Here is a 15,676-nt window from a genome sequence, read left to right on the forward strand (position 1 = left end):
AATGATAATTGAAGTGTTTTTAATGACGGTTGTAATGACATTTCCTTGTCTTTCAAAACTTTTAATATCTTCAGTTTAATAAACTATGATTCATTATCATACACTTGATTGTGTTCTTCCTGCCGTTAAAATGACGTTTGCCAATTTTTTTTATTCAATTCGAATCTAAGGTTGGAAGTGGTTAACATCTGAATGTCTTTTTTATTTGTTAGTGTACTAGAATTTGGAAAACTAGTTTCATCAAGATGGATCAATGAAATTACAATGAATTTTATTTGGTTATTTTTTAAAGCATAGAATTATGCTGAATATCTCGGATTTATTAGCATTCCAGATGCAATACGGTATTACATAATTTAGAATAGGTACATAAAATTTTTCTTGTTTGTTTAATTTAATTTAATTAATTTAATTTTTTTTTTGGGGGGGGTTGAATCAAATGCGATTGGATTATTCTTTCATCAGCTTTACAAATTTGTATAGTTTTATACAATTGAGAATATGTGCATATAAAATGATATCTAATTTTTTTTCTTCAAATCTTTGTTTCTTTCTGAAATTAGGTGACAGTGTATTGAGTGGAGGAGGTCCAATGTCCCCAGCTAGTTCCTTCAGCTCCGGTATATCACCGAGTCCATCCCCGTCAATCAATGCTCACTTCACGTGGGACCTATCGAGAAGTACGCCAAGCCCTTCATCCTCAAATAATAGTAAGTAGTAATTATTTTATGATTTTCAAGATTGATCCCCCAACTTTGAGCTACCACTTAATTTGTCCCTGATGTCTTTTTATTTCTTACACATTGTCTTGAATTTAGTCTGAAACAATATTCATTCTTGATTATATTTATTTCATTTATCTGTTTTTTCTTGTGATAATTCAGAAGGGTAAAAAAAAGCATCAGGAAATTGAAATGATTTTTTCTTTAGATTCATATAATTTTAGTACAAATATGAATTTGTATTTATAACTTAATTTATCCATGATTTGTAAAACAATTCTTAAATATAATTTTGAATAACCATGAATGTCTATGGCTTGACTAAGTACTTACTTATACCCTACATGCTTAAATATTAGTAGATTTTCGTCATATATGACAAAAAATACTTCAAGGGTATGAAATATAGTGAAGTAACAGTAAAAAGCTGAATGTTGTTATTAAAAAAATGATTGATTAAACGTTTTGATGTAATCTTTTAGGTGATATGGAAAGCATGCCGTGCCCTCCTTTCAATACCGCCCAGGGTTCTATCCCATCATCCTCGGCTCTGTTCAGCTCGTCGGTTGACGAAGGAATTGACATCAGTGGCGGGGGATTGCCCTTCTCAATGGAAGACAATCTCCACAGTGACAGTCCTACCAAAAAATTCAAGGTAAGTTAGGATCGAAGCATTATTCTATTACATCAAGGGGCCGTTTTGGTAATGCATGGCTTAATCCATGACTGGTGACCATTTGTGTGCTATATCTATATGACCCAATCAAATTTTGACGAATAACAAAGTTTGCATTTAAATGCTCGCTGTGAACAAAACATTTGAATCTACAGAGATCAGATTTCAACCGTAGCTGATTGGTAAACTAAATGCTTGAGAATTTGATTTAGCACAAATAGAGATCACAAATCTTGCACTAACTTATTGTGGAAAATGGCAGCTCGCGGCAAATTTGCCCCCCAAATGTTCCTAAAAGCCCTGAAAAATTTAGAAAAGAGCCCCAGGAATTCCCATAGGGTCGTCCAATGTAAATTGTAGTAGAGACTATACATTTCGAGCACTTTCCCTTAGTTTAAATGAAGCAAGAATCTATGTCAAATTGTCAATATGTTAGCTAATGATACTTTGGAGCTTACTTATAAAATTACTATCTGAATTTTCCCAGATTGATTATTTGCATGTTTGCATTATCAATGTCTTGATTCCCTGTAAAGTGTTTTATTTCAATGACATCCCCCCCATAATTGTTGCACCTCATCATAAATTTTCCATAACTTGTCCCATGAGTACGAGATCATTTAACAAAAAAACGGATTGCTCCATTTTTCATCTTTAGGGGTGCCAGGTTTTATTCTTCACAGGTTCAACAAACTCTGCATTCATGCTTTCAGCCAAAGAACTGGTTTTATCGTTGGCTGCAATGTACCCATTTGCCCTTGCCCTTCTCGAGTTTATAAAATCCCATTGGATTAGGGGAATGTATTTCATGTAATCCCATATTACTGGTGACTGGTCCTAAGTTTTATTTTTCTTTCAGCATATATCTGTTCAGAAAAGCAGGAATAGGGAGTTAGGATTTAAAGCAGGAATGGGGGAGACATGCATGTAACTATGAAATTGAATAAGTTCTAGTCTGCTAAATACCGGAACGGTATGGCTGTTAATTTTTTTTTACCATTTTAGAGCAAAACAGCACCATTCTGGTTTATTGGCCTTGTCTTAATTTTTTTTAAATTGTATGCCCCCCCTAAACTGATGAATTTCAAGCCTTCCCCTCATCAAACAGTATTATAGGCCTACATGTGTAGATGAAATTCCAGGGGATGAACAATTAATCATAGGTTTGTAAAAATTTGATTTTGAAACAGAATGTGCATTTTTTTTATCGAAAAGCAGTCGAAGCATGCTCCCACAAATGTAGTGGGGTCTTTTTTCATAATAAACATTCAGATTTGATTATGAGAGAGTACTATAGCTTAAATGGAAAGTAAAGAAGAGATACAACCCAGAAAGGCAGACACCGGGGTCTGTAGCAAAGGGGGGGGGGGTGCCACAACATTTACACTATGGTAGTCTGAAATAGTAGACTAAGGTTGATTACAATGACCCAGTAGAATGACCTTTGAACAGCACAGCCAATCAACATTCAGGAAACATAGGTTTAGCTGCCACACCCCTGCATTGCCCACAAGAGGCAGGTGTAGTAGTCTATTTCATCAGATGCATATAGATCAACAAATTGAATAGTGTTATAATTACCAATTTGTCATTTTTTTCTCAAAAATAAAGTGTTCAGGAAATGAAGGGAAACCCTTATATCTGTATCAAATTCATCTTGATATCTGTTGATTTAGTATTTCTGTCAAGAACAGAATAGATATATGTCTGATATCTGCAACTACTATTTCCCAGGCACTTGTTCAGTTGATCTTCTATTGAGTGTGTGTTGGTTGTGTGTGTGTTGCTGTGTACACTGCCAGCCTAAAAGAACAGTATTGTATGAAATCCCTGCCTACATATAGGTAATAGGACCATCTGGGCTTCGTCATATTTGAGAGGAGATCAAAGAAAGGGATTGGGAAAACAGATCCAGGTTTTCATTCTTCTTGAATTTGATGAGCCCAAATATAGACTTCTTTTTCTTTTCTTTTCTTCTTGGGACAATGAAGAAGTGACGATGGGTCATTATTTTTTGTTTTGTTGAGATGGTGGAGGTGACAATGATGAAGGTCGGGGGGGGGGGGGTTAACTCTCTTAGGCCCTATAATATGTAATACTACATGTATTTCATTTTGTGGAGTCTCTCCCATTAACTGATGTAGCCAAAATAGTCCCTTAATGCACATTTATTATGACACAAGCACTTTGTAAATCCTATTTCTTATATGCGATTAACCATGTGAGATTCAAGTACTAGGCCCATGATTACCAAGTAATGAATTTTTTCTGGTCTTAAGATGTAATAGAGAAGAAGGCATCATTAAAGTGCATAAATGTATTGTGATCAATGAAAGTTGAGTAGTTTTCTTTTTAATCAAATGTAAGGGGTTACTTTGTGCACTTAAGAAAAAAAACACTTTTCATTTGGGGCATAATCCATATCGGTGAAATGATATTGGACAGAATACAAAAAAAACCCCTCTCAACCCAATTTGTTCAGGATGCCGAATTCACAAACCAGTAGTTCATTTATTATGTTAAATAATGAAAACCTGAAGTTAAGGATCAGAGAAAATGAGAAGAAGAAGAATGACGATAAATTGATGGCAATGATTCAAGCTCATAACTCCAGGTGCGTTCTGGTCTACTGATGAGCAAATTAAAATGCATAGAGAAGAGTTTAGCGACTGGTAAACCAGGGTGCGATTATTTTCAAACATGGCGCTGAATACAAACAGACTTCCAAATCATAACTAGGTCCCCTTCTATTGCTTATCCAGGGTCTTATTTTCATTCTACAAAAATTTCTTCAGCATATGAAGCTAAATTTCTGTGACAAAATCAACGAAGCAGCTAGTCAAATGCAGAGATATAAAAAAATTCTGTATTTCAAGTTTCATTGTTCGTAAATATATTTCTTTCTCACATTGAATCATGGCATCTGCTATGTGATAGGGTAATAATATTTTCACTTCCCTAAATGCTTGATTCACAGTCAATGAAACATGGAGAAGACTTTCAATGACTGCTATAATATTGTAATAATCACATATGGAAATAAAAACGTGTCCTTCTCCATTATTCACAGTAAAAAATGCTTGATTACATACTTGCAGATTGAGCTGTTTTCTTCAATGTAAATTCAAGCAGATTGATTTTCTGTTTTCATTCAATTTACTTTATTTTTTAATTAAATATCCTTAAAGAGTGTTGAGAGAGGTTGTAACTTGTAAATGTAAAGGTAAAATCTGACAATACAGTTATGTTGTTATTTTACATGCACGTGTAAAATCCATTATAATGTTCCTCATTTTGTCTGTTTTTATTAAAACTGATATAATGTCAGGAACTCGGGATGGACTTCATCTTTAATTCAAACAACTGCATATTTTTTCACCTTCAATTTGAATAACTGTTTATTTCCTCCCTTTTTTCTCTCGCTCTCATCCTCTCGCACTCTTTCGATCCATGTCCTATTGGCAATCGAAAGTTCAGCAATCCGACCTACTTCTCTCTGAAACAATGAACTGTGCTTGGTTATCATGTATTAGTGCTCATCATGTCGCAGTTGTGTAGAAATCAATCACTATGTTTTGTTTAAATAGATGTTGTTTCAAATTGTGTCATAAGAAAAGAAATTTAATTTCTTCACCTTCACTTTCAATTCGAAATAAATGTAATCTTCCGTGGTTATTTTATCTCTTTCTCTCTCTCTCTGTGTGTATTGATCCATGTTCTATTGCCAAATGTTAGTTCATCAACTGACCTTCTTCCCTACGAAACAACTATTGTTCTCTGAATAAGGAATTAGTAAGGCTCTGCGTGTCACAGTCAAGTGTAATTTGATCACTATGTCTCTGTTCATTTGAACAGATGTGTTTTATTTTTTAATTGTCATTATAAAAGATCTCATATGTAGTATAGTATCCATAGTTGAATTATTCAATTCAATGCAGTATGTTAGGTAGGCCTATCGTAATGATGCGCTTTAGTAACCCAATGTTGAAAACTCAAACGACGTGCAAGATCAATGATGTAATACTTTCAATAGTGAGATAAGTAAATGCCTGGTTGAATTAAAACAAAAATAATAATCCCGAGATGAATTTTTCTTTCCTTTTGAACAGACAGATTTGTATCAAAGGCCTGTTAAAGAAAGGGAGTTTTAAAAACGTAACTTGAAAAATCAAGTGCAAATCCTGAATGCAGGCTTTTGATTGGTTGAATATGCAGTTGCAATTGATTCTTAGAGGTGCATTTAATTTCAACTCTTTGTGTGACGAATCCTTATTCCTCTGATTTCAAACAAAGTGATAAAATCTATAATTAGATGTTATAGGCAAATCGTTCTTGGTGATAAATTGTATGGATACCAGCAAATGATTTAAGTATTCATTATAGTCATGATCTGGGGCATGTTTCTTGGAGAATTACAATTATTTCAACTCTGTAGCATTATGCCAACTTCCATGGAAATTTGATCAACAGCCAATCACAATCAAGGTTTTCGTTGGATTTTACAGAATGGCAAGGTTACAGTAATTGTAAGTCTTTGTGAAACGGGCTCCAGTTCCTGAGCTGTGCAGAATACCAACATTGTATTTCCAAAGGGGTAAGAAGGATCGTTGGAATAGCCCGGTAAGGAGATACATTAGGGCACGCAGTGGGATGACATGGGGTCTTGACACATAAGTAGAACGTGGTTGCCAAAAATAGGAAGAAAACCTCAGCAAGTGGGGAAAATGGAAAGATGATCTCTCTCCCCAAGAACTGCGTTGTTTTTACAAGAAGATGTGGCAAGTTGCTTGTCCATATTTGTGTGATGATAGTAAAGTAAAATTTGATAGAATCCAGAAAGAGAAGGGGTACGTTTGGAAAAAGAGAAGATGGGAGGGGGGTTCTTGTTTTTTCACATATAATAAATACGGAAAAATTATCTTTACAAATTTCCCCTTCAAACTTTGAACCAGCACTTGACACCATCGAAACTTAAAAAGATATTGAATTAAGAATGTTTCTTAGCACAAACTTTGACTTAATTCTTCATTGAAAAAAGGGGAATTGCCTTATTTCAGCTAATATTTTCAAAGCTGGACTTTATTCAGTCTTGGTTTCCAATAGATATTGTTTTTGGGATCACAATGATAGATTTGTTATGATAACTGTGTTTGCGAGAATAGAAACCTAGAGATCACATGAATTAAAGCAATATTTCTTGAGTGGAATGTGAAAGAGACTGGTACCCAAACGCTATTGGCAAGTGGCCAGTGCGTGTATGGTGTATTAATTACAAGATCTTATACCACTCTCTCACCAAACCTGTCCTGCATTATATGAGATAAGTAGAAATGTCATGGGATGAATATTTATGTGATTGGCATGATGCCATTGAAGTGCATGCTTTGAGTTAGACACAGAAAGAGATATTTGTTGCGGATTCTGTTTTGTTTGAAAAAATTAAGAAGGTTTTGAGATGATACCTGGATCATTGGCATAATGCATATGATAGTGAATGGTTAATTTTTTAAGTAGCAGTCCACTACGTTTTCGCATTGAAATAGTGAATAATGATTTTATGTAACACTCTGTTTCGTTTTTTTGTTTTTCTGCAGCCATCTGTGAAGACGTCCTACAAATGTACCTGGCAGGGATGCGGAAAAACACTCTCTACTGTCCAAGGCATTGAGAGACACATCAGGACTATTCACCTCAGGTAATGACCTTTGACCTCGGAGATGGTAATGTGTGCACCATCTCTGCATCTTGGTTCTTTTTACACGGCTATCCTCATTCTACTGCCATTTTTACATGTAGGTAGCATGAGGAATAAATTCATGTTGTTTAGGATTGTCACCAAGGAACAAAAAAAAAACCCACTATAACCCCGCCCCCATTACATTTTGTATGCCAGATAAATGAGACATGAATAGAATTTAGAAATATGATTCAAAATACCTTTAGAAATGGTATGAACAGATATCTATTTTTGTCAGCATTTTAATTTTATGATATGCATGTTGATGTTTTGGACGATATACACACCATGCCAACTGCATATCAGAAAGCTATTTTTAGACTGACTTCTATTATTGCTCACTCCACTTTTATGCCAGATGAACATGGCATGAAAAGAAAATATTACACAAAAGAATTAGGATAAAGAGAAGGATCGGTTTCTTTTTATTGGAATTATAAAAGGACTCCAAATGTAAACACCGTGTCATGCTCCTTGAAAGAGCAGCACTCTGAATCAGTGCCAAGGAAAGCCGGTTGCCGGTGATTCAATTATCCCTCGGCCCGCAAACTTTTTCCCCACATGTGATTTAATTTGGAGTAGTCATAGCAATGATTTACATCATAACATCTCTTATACAGAAACATCTTACTAATTGCCGGTTGAGCGCTTAGGGCAATAATACTCTCTTCATTTTATGGGAGTTCCTGTGTGGTGGCTGTTAGCATTGTGCGCAAATTAAGAGGGAATTATGTTTGCCGAGTTCGCAATACTTTTCATGCGTAGTTACATTGTGCCCGCGATCAAGGAAATTGCTTTGCCCAACGTACCCACTCTTTGTTGTGGCCTCTGGTTTCAGATGAGGGCTTATCAGCCTAATTACTTATGAATGCAGATATTTCATGCACGTACAAGATCGCTGTGCACTTGCTAGAGGTATTAGATTAATTTATGGAAATGGGTGGTTGTGGCATACTGATTTTTCCGGGGATCGGGAGAGTATTAGCTCATCTTTCTTTGTTTTCTCCCTTTTTGCTTCATCCTTGGCCTTGATATTTTCAAAGCTTTTTTCCTGTTCATCCCAATCTCTCTATTTATTTAGCCCTCTTGATTATTTCTCTGTTACTCCATTAGATTTTCTCTCTTCACCTCTCTACAGAATTTCTTACCTTGTTTGTCTCTCTATTCTCTTACTTTATATTAGACCCTTTGTTGACATAAAAATGCATTACTTCTCTTTTTTTTCTTTTTCTTGAACAATTTCTTTAATTTGCCCTTCCCTATCATCTGAGATATTCCGGGGGGGGGGGGGGGGGGCAAAGCTGTTTGCTTCTAAGTCATTCCCTCATTCTCCATTATATGTTTTTTTTTCATTTCTTGGGTTTTTTTCTTTCGATTTTTGTGTATCTTTCTCCCTCCCCACCCCTCTTTCTTTCTCACTAAGCTTTGTTTCTCACTCTTATGTAATTTTTCATTACTCATTTCATTCTTTTCTCTCAATCATGCCCACTTTCTATTTTCCTTTTTAAAACCTGTCCATTTCCACCATTCTTTCCTCATCTTTGCACCACCATCCAGTGTCATTGAACTTCCCTCTAGTCTGTAATAACAGACCCTTGAAACTCCTGTAAAAAAATAGTAATGATGATGCTCCCAACCAAATCGATTCACTGTTGGCACAAGTACATAATACCTAAAATACTTGTCATCTTATTTGAAAAGGTAGTCCTATTTATATTTCTAAAGCCCTAATGGAAGCGAAAAATGAAATGCATGCACAGGAACAGAGAAAAGGGTTGGTTAAATCAACCTAGGTATCATGGTATCGGATCAATTTTCCCAGGGTCCTTTGCTGCATATATACAAGCACACACACTTGGTATAGGTTTCGGAAGAAGAAAAATGCTGATCAGTTTAGACTTTACCACAATGAATCAAGTCGGGGGATTCCTCAATATTATACGTGACCAAAAGTCTGACTATATACATATTATTTTGTCTACTTCCCTTCATTTTGATTCATATGATATAGACAAACATGCCCAGCAATATAACTTCTGGTGCTCTGTGTAGAAATATCTTTTGTTGAGGTTTTGTTGTACTCGAAACAAAACCGATTGGGTAATTGACCAATGCAGGTCTTGATGATTAGACTAAATTCAAAATTATGATGTCCATCCTGCATCAAGGTTTCTATCTATCATGTCGGACAGTGAACCTTTGCTAGCGCTCCAAATCCAGCAATCGGGTTTCGTTTGCAGCACCTGGGAGTACGTTAGGAAACATACCATATGGTATGGTTTTATACCACTACCTCAATACCTTCCATTCTTCTGATCAGGTGATTTAGATATGATTTTGTGTCACAGTTAATCATGTGCAGTTTGGTTTTCTCATGAAATCTGGAAAATACACTTATCCCCCGCCCCTCCGGCAGATAAAAATTATGTGAAAATTTTGCTGTCTCTCCATCTTATATTGTAACTACCATGATCTTTCTTGCTCTCTCTTCTGTTGGTCTCTTATCCTATCTCTTTATTCATCACTAGTTTTCTCTCTCTCTTCCTTTGGTTTATCATAAGTTTGCTTCAACTCTTTTTTTTCAATGCCTTCATTGTGTTCTTGTCCTCTATCACCCATTCTTAGTTCTACCCCCTTCTATCTCTCTCTCTCTCTCTCTCTCTGTTCTTTATCAAGGATTGCCTCCAACAGATATTCTGTCAATATTTTTTTCTTCCAATTATCAAACCTCTCAAAGAGCATGCACCCTTTGTTACCCAACCTTGCCTATCCAAATTGACTATCCACATTGAAAAATCTTGATCAATAGTTCATCGGTAAAAGCTGACAGAGATTCAAATCAGTTTATCCTTGGCAGTGTATGAATAATTTATCTGCCTATTTTCTGCTACTTGGTTTATATTTTGCGCAGTGTATGGTATCTTCCCCCGTTCGATAGGGCAAGGAGAAATGTTTCATATAATATAGCACCAACATACATTCTACAGATAAGGGGGGGGCAAGGTGAAATTTTTGGTTCACTTGCCTAGCTTTCTCGCAGCTTTTTAGAAAATTTGCCCAGTACACCATGTGTGACCCCCTCAATTTTTGTTTACTCATGCCACTGTTTCAAATTTTTTTTTGTAGTATATCTTATTTGTCAGATTTGCTTATACATCTGTCCCTGTATCGTTAACTACTCCATTGGAAAAGGGTGGAAATGTGGTTATCACAGAATTAATACAGTTTTCAGCCCTTTATGCTGTTCAAAATATTTGTATCTCCACAGGGATGAGATATATTCCACTCTATGGTTATAACAATCAACATGGTTGCTATGAAAGCAGATTAATGTTAGCATACATACTCCATCAAGGGGTCGTGGAAGGGATGAAGGGGGAAGTTCACATTGCTATTGATTTTAAATGATATATATATATTGGCCTAATGCAAGCAGAGCGGTATGCATAAAATGCTCTCTGCACCCGAGTCCCCATGTTGAGCTTGCATGCCAGACAAAGAAATTATTTTAAAATATATAGTTTTAAAGAAATGCAAGCAATGATGGGTGAAACTGAGTTATTTCGTTCATTCATATGGTGTAAATCTGTATTCAGAGTAGTACAATTTTTAAAATGATTTGCTGTATTAAATTGCCTAGTTGCATATTTTAATTTTGCCATCTTGATGAGTGCACTGTAGATAATGGAACACCCAGCTGTTTCCATGCATTTCTACCTGAAAAGTGATGGTAGTATAATAATTATTATTTGGATATCTTCCAAATGAATAAAACCTGTCTATTACTTTTGGATCTCTGATCTTTGTTTTTCTTTTAATTCCCTTTATGTGTATTCATTTAATTATTACTATCATTGCATTTACTGCAAAAAAAATAGTGCAAAACTATTGCTCAAAATATATTTGCAGTTAGAGCATGGCCTTTTATTATTTCATATATTCTCTCCTTCGTGTGATCATCAATGTTTTGGCCATTCCATGAAATGATAACTTTTTTACCCCCCCCCCCACTCTTATTTCTATATCCTCACCACACTTCATAAAATCAAGGAGAAATCATGAAAAGGTGTAATCAAGATTACACCTTTCATGTCAACTAGCTAGTAGAGACATATAATTTCAGGACTGCCCATATTTTTTGGTGTGTGGGGGTGGGGTGGGGGGGTTGTGACATAATTACATGAAATTGTAACAGGTATTTATCTTGTTTATGTTTCTGAAAAATTCAGAAAGATTTGTGTCCTTATTTTTTTTTATAGCGTAATTTTTAAGGTTCTCAAATATTTCATTAAACCATTTTCTCACATTTTTTTGCTGAATTCCTTCCATCTGCCTGTTATAGTGAAATAACTTCCAAGATGGCTCATCAAACTCGCCCCCAAAATTGGATTTGAAGAGATATTTTTAGTTTTATGTCATACCATAATAATTCATAGTTCTATCCCCTTAAGCTCTTACAAATAATTTTGTAAACGTTATGATATCTCACTTGATGCGATTCACAAATAACAACTTGTTACGTAATCCTTACATAATCAAATTGCTCCAGTCCACCTATGTAGATTGAGACTCTAATGTCCTTGGAAGATGGATTGAGAAGAAGCAATTATCATCCCTGTTTTTTGCAGGTTTTTTTCTGGTAAATGTACCTCAAGTGGCAGTTCCAGGATTTTGCAATAAGAGGGGTTGTTAATGACATCTTTCTGAGATTTGGCTCGATAAATGTCCATGTCCAATATGGGAATTTTCTAAACATAGATGGGGCATGTGCACCTTGTGCCCCCCCCTAGATCTACCACTGGTATCTTGTTACGTTGATTTGTATGACATCATTTTAGCTGCTGCATCCCTTGAAATATGTTTATTCCATTTATACAAAAGAGAAGAAGGTAATCATAAAAAGATAAAGATCATATGTTTGGGTTGTCTATCTTGTTGCTTTCACATAATCTGAAATTTGATCAAAATGTTATAATGTTATGAATGATGTTATGAATGATAATGTTTATGACATGGAGTTAATGTAACTTGATATCTGCTGAAATCTGAGTAGATGACAGTTGATATTCTTTTCCTTCCTTTGTTTCTCTCATTGTCTTCTGAAATTCAATTGGACATGGAGCTTTTACTTTGTGTATTTTCAGTTCTAGTACATACTGCTAAACAAAATTAAAGGCAACTAAGATAATAGATATCTTAACCTTATTTTTTTTATTTCTTTGCAGGAAAAAGGAAGGGGAGGAATACAGTGATCACGAAGAGGAATTTTACTACACCGAGATTGATACTACAGTTGAATCTGTTTCCGATACCCTTGCGAACATGTTCACGTCATCACCACCTCCATCCGCCGGTTTCGTCCTTGATCAGAGCCGCCTACCACACCCTCATTCTCAGAACGCCCACCCAAGTGTCCCTCAAGACATCTCTCAAAAACCAATGGAGGTGTCCTCTCCCTCTCCCATCGTCTCCAAGAGAGGGCGACATCTCTCAACGTCCAGTGACATCGTTTCTTCTAGCGTCATCGGTGACTCGACCAACCCACCTCTGGTTGGCTCGCTGCCCAACCAAGCAATCGCCATGGTAACTATATTTTTGTCATGTTGATATCTCAGCTCCCATCCTTCAGCCTATTGGCTAATCGCCTCATCGGCCTTGAATTTACAACACTGGAAACATATCCCGATTTGAAATCTCGATAAACCTTTTGTTTTCAGTTTCAATTGAATCGATTTGATTCTTTGAATTGCCTGACCTAAACAGATTGATTGATAAAATATTTGGTTTGTAAATACGTCCTCTCACGCCCCTGTATACACCCACACATTTTCATCTGTGTTATTAAGCTGGACACTGTTGACCTAGATATTGGAACCAATCTTCTAATAGATTGCTCTTTCTTTCTTAAAGAATGATTGAAAAGAGGATTGTCAAACAGTTAAGGTTACAAGTGAATCCTTAACTCTTTAAATCAAAATATTGTGTATTTTTAGTAAAGTTTGACGAAATGAGCATGCCATTTTCAAAGCTGACTGAAAAATAAGGACAGGAGATGGGGGGAAAAGTGTTGCAGAAATTTCTGCTTTAATGGGATCTAGGGGAATCGATGTAAAGGGTACCTTGGAAGCGACGTAGGAAGTTAGGTAGAGTTTGCCAAGCAGATTTCATCGTGTTTCCTGTTTCAAATGTCGTTCAGGAAGGAGAGGAAAACCCGCCTGTTCTTTTTAACCTTTGGGTCTGTTTTGGTTTAGAAAGCAGCTTGGCACTCAAAACTTCTACATCTATACAGTGTATTGTGTAGCTGCATCTTTTGAGTTTTAAAAGTGAACTGTGAATAGGCATGCAGTCTGTCAATAAAATACCCCAATATTGTTTTGGATGATTGAAGTCTGGATGTGGGCTGTACCTACCCACTTGAAAGATGTTGCTGATGTAATAGAAAAGAAAGTTCTGCATTAGAGTTTAAAATTACGTATTTCTAAAATAATCATTGTTGATGAAATGGAATCACAGGTTTTCAAAATTTCTCTGTAATGAGCAGGTCTTATGAGTAAAAACTGGAACATGTTTTCTTTTCTTTCTCTGCAACTCAAATTTGATTTGTATTATCTATTGCATTGGGCTAGAGTTCTCATTTGATGTTGTTTTGTCTGTCTCGGTGGACTTTTAACAGACATTACATCAATATTTATCTTCTCATGTCAATAGTAATTGTTTAAAGGTGTTATTTGTTTAATGTTGCTTTTATAAGCAGTCATGAAACGATAAACCTTGAGATTGCCTTACACTGCTTGCTGTTCTATGATTCTCTCTCTCTCAGCTGATTTGGTTAAAGAGATAAGGTAACAAAATACACATTATTTATTTTTGTATTCTGTTTCTATTTTTACCATTCCTTTCTATCATCCAACCCTCTATTTATCTTTCTTTCCCTTCTCTTGTCTCTCTTTCCCTTTTTCTCTCTCTCCATCTTTCTGTCTCCCACTCTGTCTTCCAGATTGCATCTCCAGTGAGTATTCCCAGCACCCAAGCTCCTTCGTTCTCTTGGTGCCCAGTCACGTCATCTCCGACATCATTTAGCTTTCCCTCCTCATGCTCCCCACCCTCCCAGGTAAGTCATCTATAATGTATGATGGGGGGGGGGGGTTAAGGGGGATAGTTGCCCCCCCAAGAAATATGTAAATAATTTAAGTAGATGAATAAAATGAATGGATGGAAGGATCATGGACCTAATAGTAGGTCCATGGATGGATAGATGAACATGAAATAAGAAATAAATTAGTAAATTAAAAATAAGTAATGAAAATAACAATTAAGAAGAATTTCAAAAAAAAATAAAAATGAATGAAACATAAATAAATAAATAAAAAATAATGAAGATGAACATGAAATAAATAAAAAAAAAATGAAATAAGAAATAAATTAGTAAATTAAAAATAAATAATGAAAATTACAATTAAGAAGAATTTCAAAAAATAAAAATGAATGAAACATGAATAAATCAATAAAAATGATAATGAAGTAAAGCAAATACCAAAAAAAATAGAATGATGATTAAGTTTAATGTGAAATATGAATAGAATGAATGTAATTTGGGTGAATAAATTTGTTCAATCATTGTATTGTATTTTCAACATGATTTTCATAAAGTTTCCTTCACAACCTTCAAACCAGACTTGTTAAACCAATAGGCCAACTTAATCACCATCCCTTTTTTTTCCTTCACAAACAGCCATCCACGGGGAACAGAGTCCGCCACAAGTCAGCCCCTCACAGCTCAGCTGGACAACCCAAGATCAGATCGGAGGGGAAGAAATGCCGCAAGGTTTACGGTATGGAGAACCGAGACATGTGGTGTACCCAGTGCAGGTGGAAGAAAGCGTGCGTCAGGTTCACCTAGATACAGTGTCCTCAAGACCCTTTCGAGTTCAAGTAGATACCATGTAATGGGATGTCCGGTTTTTCAAAGCATAGTATCTACTTCAGATACGCCATACTTACCTATTCCCTTAAAAGCCATTCGATCGCCACGCTCGAATACACCCGGCAAAAAATTTCTCCTATAAAAGGAGAAAAAGTCTGCAACGCAGACTAGAGCCCCGCACGACAAGGAGGGAAACCCCGCCCTATATACTATAAGTACCTTGCGTGCGTGGCTCACTTCCTCTTTCTTTTGCCGGCGCCCGAACCTAACGGTTGTGTGGCGCTTACGCTCAGTTAGAGTTTCTATACACCCAAACAGTAAAAGACTTTTCCCAAAGTAGACAGAGGTCTCAGAACCCACGTCTCAGGGCAAAAAGTAGACAGAGGTCTCAGAACCCACGTCTCATTACAAAAGTAGACAGAGGTCTCAGAACCCACGTCTCATTACAAAAGTAGACAGAGGTCTCAGAACCCACGTCTCATTCAAAAAGTAGACAGAGGTCTCAGAACCCACGTCTCATTACAAAAGTAGACAGAGGTCTCAGAACCCACGTCTCATCACAGAAGTAGGCAGAGGTCTCGGTACCCACGCCTCATCCGATCCCACAGCCATACCAG

The 15,676-nt window shown here is 36.1% G+C and overlaps 1 protein-coding gene across 1 annotated transcript in view; it reads left to right on the plus strand.

Moving 5' to 3' along the window:
- Positions 1–15,107, plus strand: part of LOC121419631 (zinc finger protein 704-like) — a 30,465-nt gene extending 15,358 nt beyond the window's left edge. The window contains exons 3-8 of the mRNA XM_041614091.1: positions 564–710; positions 1,205–1,377; positions 6,993–7,093; positions 12,361–12,718; positions 14,133–14,246; positions 14,868–15,107. Of these exons, the coding sequence (XP_041470025.1) occupies positions 564–710; positions 1,205–1,377; positions 6,993–7,093; positions 12,361–12,718; positions 14,133–14,246; positions 14,868–15,035 (1,061 nt within the window). The 3' untranslated portion in view covers positions 15,036–15,107. The remainder of the gene's footprint in view (positions 1–563; positions 711–1,204; positions 1,378–6,992; positions 7,094–12,360; positions 12,719–14,132; positions 14,247–14,867) is intronic.
- Positions 15,108–15,676: the final 569 nt, after the last annotated feature.

This window comes from Lytechinus variegatus, chromosome 1 (assembly GCF_018143015.1).
Source record: "Lytechinus variegatus isolate NC3 chromosome 1, Lvar_3.0, whole genome shotgun sequence".
NCBI classification, from domain to species: domain Eukaryota; kingdom Metazoa; phylum Echinodermata; class Echinoidea; order Temnopleuroida; family Toxopneustidae; genus Lytechinus; species Lytechinus variegatus.